This window comes from Notolepis coatsorum (assembly GCF_963971535.1).
Source record: "Notolepis coatsorum genome assembly, chromosome: 2".
Taxonomy (NCBI): domain Eukaryota; kingdom Metazoa; phylum Chordata; class Actinopteri; order Aulopiformes; family Paralepididae; genus Notolepis; species Notolepis coatsorum.
This window is the reverse complement of record NC_140166.1, coordinates 110,838,536-110,843,860: the sequence shown is the minus strand read 5'-3', so window position 1 is coordinate 110,843,860 and position 5,325 is coordinate 110,838,536. Positions and strand designations below refer to the sequence as shown.

At 44.0% G+C, this 5,325-nt stretch overlaps 1 protein-coding gene across 1 annotated transcript in view; it reads left to right on the top strand.

The window, feature by feature from the left end:
* Positions 1–2,412: 2,412 nt before the first annotated feature.
* adamtsl3 (ADAMTS-like 3) overlaps positions 2,413–5,325 on the top strand; it is a gene marked incomplete at its 5' end in the record, with an annotated part of 671,346 nt that continues 668,433 nt past the window's right edge. Inside the window, one exon of the mRNA XM_084308274.1 lies at positions 2,413–2,478. Coding sequence (XP_084164400.1) covers positions 2,413–2,478 — 66 coding nt within the window. The remainder of the gene's footprint in view (positions 2,479–5,325) is intronic.

Sequence of the window (5,325 nt, the reverse complement as noted above, 5' to 3'; positions counted from 1 at the left end):
TACTTCTTCGGTCTTGGCGGGGGGTAAAGTCGTGTCAGTTCCCTCCTGGTCCCCACCGTGAGCTTGGTCAGTTACATTAGAACCCACTAGGGCCTCTGTGGTCGGGGTATCCTGGTTGATAGGGTCGGACATAATTTTACTTTCTACTTTTACCGCGTTTACCGTTTGTAGAAGGCTAGGTAGTATACTGGCAGCGTAATCCTCTAAGTACTGAGGTGGCTGCCGTCTACGCTGCGGGCGTTCTACTTTAGGAGGACCGTTTCGTGGAGTGTTCATCATAGGCCATTTCAATATTAATACCACTATATTAATATTACACTAATTACCCTCCGGCTCGAAGGACCAATTGTAACTGAGGGGTACAATTCCCTGACTGTATTGATAAGTATGGTATCATTAAACCACTACCGCTTTATGTACTTTAACTACTGGCCATACAGTACACGATATCTAAATATGATGAACACTTTCCACAATGAAATCGGTTCCAGTCAAAGGTAATAATCAAATATTTAATGGAGCAAAAGGTACATAGAATATTTATCTTACATTTATCATTTGAATGCACTTGTAAGGCAAATGAGTACTCGTAGGCAAATCAACACTGAATGTCCAATCTCTGGTTACGCAGGAAGCAAGTATACAACCTGGCTCTTAGGGAATTATATCTATGGTACACTTAATGATATAGCGGGATATTCTGGAGGGGGTCCTCCCGGTTGTAAGCCGGTAGGGGGGGTAGGAGAGCCGTCGGTAGTAGACCGTCTGGTCAACGATATCTATGGAGACTTCAAGTACAGAAGACAGTGCAATAGACTCTTGATCCGCAGATGAATACACCTTGGTTCTCTTGTAGGCTGTAGCTCCACAATGAAGAAGAAGCTAGGCGACCTTAGTCTCTCTGAGCGCCGACTCAACTTGACTCCTCTCGGGGGTAAATCCAACACTCACAGGCGTCGGCGATTATCCGCTCCACAACTCACAGTACCAAAGCAAATATATATTCCAGCCGCATAGGGCTCAGCAGTCGTCGGGTAGGTAATCCAGTGTACATGTCCCTCGGTCCTCGCCTAGATCTCCTCGGATGAAAGCGCCATGTGGTCGGCCCAACCTGGATAAGACTCTAGATAACACGAGGAAGCGTTGGAGATGCTGGTCACTTTAGAACTCTAACCGCACGATGCACCATACACGATAGACTATTATTACTTGATAGAAATACGTCGCACTCGACGGTACAGTGCCAAACTCTGACAATTCAGTTATTAATTCGCACGAGGTCTCAATGCTATTCTAAGGCCAAACAGGCCATACTTCACCGCACGTCGTATCGTGGGTGAGGCTTCACGTTCTGTTACTAAGTTGGGAAGAAGGGTAAAAGGACTTCTACATTTACTTCCGCCATATTTATATGCACGGTGAACAAATAGTGCCACTCTCATTTCGGTAGCCGTATCCCTGAGCGGAGCCGGGGCTAGTACGGACATGTCTCGTCGGTACCTTTGAACTTGACGCCAGGGGCTGGTCCCCTGGCGCCTGGTCCTTTGTCCAATAAGAGAATGAACTATTATGGGCTATAGTAGGCTAAAGGGATATTCCGTGCATATGTACAAGGAATATACAAGGGATATCAAACGATATACAAATACTATTCAATATATATCCATAAATAAATATATATATTCGGTTTAATCTGATCCTTCGTAACACTTAGGCCTAACAAAATTAATAGTTGGTTTCAGGTTGCCGACCGACCCTGCCGATTTAGGTGTGACCCAATATATTTTATGAGTTTTTTTAAAAAATTATAAAAAAAAAGTTCGACCATTTCAACAACTTGTGTGTTTGACAAATAGGTGATCTGAATACAAAATTTTAGGTAATAAAGAAGGCTTCTGAGTACACAAGGATCTTAAATTAATCTCACTACCCGCTCATCTGCCCTGCTGTCATACGTAGTTAGTGTAGCAAAAGTTGTTCCTCTCCCTCACAGATTGGTATAAAGGTTGTTACTCCTCACAGATTGGTATAAAGGTTGTTACTCCTCACAGATTGGTATATAAAGGTTGTTACTCCTCACAGATTGGTATATAAATGTTGTTACTCCTCACAGAGTGGTATATAAATGTTGTTACTCCTCACAGATTGGTATATAAAAGTTGTTACTCCTCACAGATTGGTATATAAAGGTTGTTCCTCTCCTCACAGATTGGTATAAGAGTTGTTACTCCTCACAGATTGGTATATACGAGTTGTTACTCCTCACAGATTGGTATATAAAAGTTGTTACTCTCCTGACAGATTGTTATATAAAAGTTCTTACTCTCCTGATATATGGTATATAAATGTTGTTCCTTTCCCTCACAGATTGGAGGACGCTTACTTATAAGAGCACCACATCTCCTGGGGAAAATGAAGCTATTCCTCCACCTGGTCTGGGAGAGTCTTCTAGTCTTCTCTCTGCTCTCTGCAGTACAGGTACTGGGATGGATGGATAGATGGATGGATGGGGGATGAATGAACAGAGGGATGGATGGACAGATGGATGGATGGAGAGATGGATGGACAGATGGATAGATGGAGAGATGGATGGTGGGATGGATAAACAGATGAATGGACGGATGGATGGACAGATGGATGGAAGGATTGGGATAGATCAGTGGTTGCCAAACTGTGGTGCGGGTGCGCGAGCACCCTCTAGGTGGTGCGTGACATGAAAAGGATAATGGTGAAAAAATAAATAAAAAATAATTTTTTTTTTTACAATAACATTTCCTAAAAATCTTAGTCAAACCTTTAGTATTATGGATATGAAACATGCTGGCAGAGTACATGCATCCATGTTGTCGTGAACATTTTAATTAAATAAAGAAATTCCCTATCCGTGGGAAGAGATAAAATAAAAAATAAAATCTGTGCACGGAGACCAGCAACAATTTTTTCTAACATAAACCCATTGGGGGGTGCGTCAGCTAGGTCGGGAGGTGACAGGGGGTGCACGGCCAAAAAAAGTTTGGGAACCACTGGGATAGATGAATGGACAGATGGATGGAAAGCGTACATGTTGTGGGATGTATTTGTGCGTATTACAATGGCCTATTGTTGTTGTACAGAAAATAACTCACTGCCTGAACAAACCACTTTGATGATCCAAATACTGATTGGTTAACAGTGAACACTGTCTATTATTATTAGAAAAAGTAATGAGTGAGGGTGGTGGTCACTGACAGAGAGAACAAATTGAGCTCACAGTCTTGCTGCAGGTTTTCACAACGTTAGTAAGACTGAGCAAATGCCTTTTTCATTGTGTGCAGTGATTTCACTTGTGCTGTGAGTCCTATAAACTGTAATGTGATCTGGCCCATCCAGGTAGCTGCTGGTGGACCACTGTATCTCTGCAGCTTAAAATAGCTGTTGCTTGGTAGGCAGAGGCCCACACAGGCCTGGACTGTGTGTGTTGGAGTATGTGCTGAATTGAATGCCACTTCCTTTTATGAACGAGTGTATTGTAAAACCATGCTGTTGATAAATATAGCGTTGTGGCAGGGTCTAATCATGGACGCACCGATGAGTCACTGCAGTTCCACCCACAGAAAATACTAACTTACTGAGTGGCAGCGTTAGCGTCCAGCTTGAATGGCAGCGTTATAGCGTTCAGCTTGAATGGCAGTGTTAGCGTTCAGCTTGAATGGCAGCGTTAGCGTTCAGCTTGAATGGCAGCATTAGCGTTCAGCTTGAATGGCAGCTTTAGCGTTCAGCTTGAATGGCAGCGTTAGCGTTCAGCTTGAATGGCAGCGTTAGCGTTCAGCTTGAATGGCAGCGTTAGCGTTCAGCTTGAATGGCATCGTTAGCGTTCATCTTGAATGGCAGCGTTAGTGTTCAGCTTGAATGGCAGCGTTAGCGTTCAGCTTGAATGGCAGCGTTAGCGTTCAGCTTGAATGGCAGCGCTAGTGTTCAGCTTGAATGGCAGCGTTAGCGTTCAGCTTGAATGCCAGCTTTAGTGTTCAGCTTGAATGGCAGCGTTAGTGTTCAGCTTGAATGGCAGCGTTAGCGTTCAGCTTGAATGGCAGCGTTAGCGTTCAGCTTGAATGGCAGCTTTAGCGTTCAGCTTGAATGGCAGCTTTAGTGTTCAGCTTGAATGGCAGCTTTAGCGTTCAGCTTGAATGGCAGTGTTAGCGTTCAGCTTGAATGGCAGTGTTAGCGTTCAGCTTGAATGGCAGCGTTAGTGTTCAGCTTGAATGGCAGCTTTAGCGTTCAGCTTGAATGGCAGCTTTAGCGTTCAGCTTGAATAGCAGCGTTAGTGTTCAGCTTGAATGGCATCGTTAATTAACGTTCAGCTTGAATAGCAGCGTTAGTGTTCAGCTTGAATGGCAGCGTTAGTGTTCAGCTTGAATGGCAGCTTTAGTGTTCAGCTTGAATGGCAGCTTTAGTGTTCAGCTTGAATGGCAGCTTTAGTGTTCAGCTAAAGAGTGCAGCAAAAGCGCAAAGAAATACGTCTAATGTGAAAGAGCTGTTGTGCGATTGACTGTACAAATAGATTCAACAGGAAATTGGAGATCTTTTTGCAGACTACCGGAAAATGTACAATTATGACAAGATCCGGCGTTGCTGATTGGCCAACTTCACCAACTACAGCATGGGAAAAAAGACACTCCCTAACTACTGTACAGCCTTCTGAGCACCAGATGTAATCTGTCCTGCTGACTAGTGCCAGGTGTTAACTGTAATCTGTCCTGCTGACTACTGTACCATATGGCCTACTGAATGTGAGGTGTTAGTTGTAATCTGTCGTCGCGGAGAAAGACAGGTGTTTCATTGTGGTCGTCAGGAAAACACATGTGTTTTACTGTGGTCATTATAGAGACAGATAGCTGTTTCATTGGCTATTGTGGTCGTCATGGTGACAGACAGGTGTTTCATTGGCTACTGTGATCATCATGGTGACAGACAGGTGTTTCATTGTGGTCGTCATGGTGACAGATAGTTGTTTCATTGGCTACTGTGGTCGTCATGGTGACAGACATTTGTTTCATTGTGGTCATCATCGTGACAGACAGGTGATTCATTGTGGTCGTCATGGTGACAGAGGTGTTTCATTGTGGTCGTCATGGTGACAGACAGGTGATTCATTGTGGTCGTCATGGTGACAGACAGGTGATTCATTGTGGTCGTCATGGTGACAGACAGGTGATTCATTGTGGTCGTCATGGTGACAGACAGGTGATTCATTGTGGTCGTCATGGTGACAGACAGGTGATTCATTGTGGTCGTCATGGTGACAGACAGGTGATTCATTGTGGTCGTCATGGTGACAGACAGGTGATT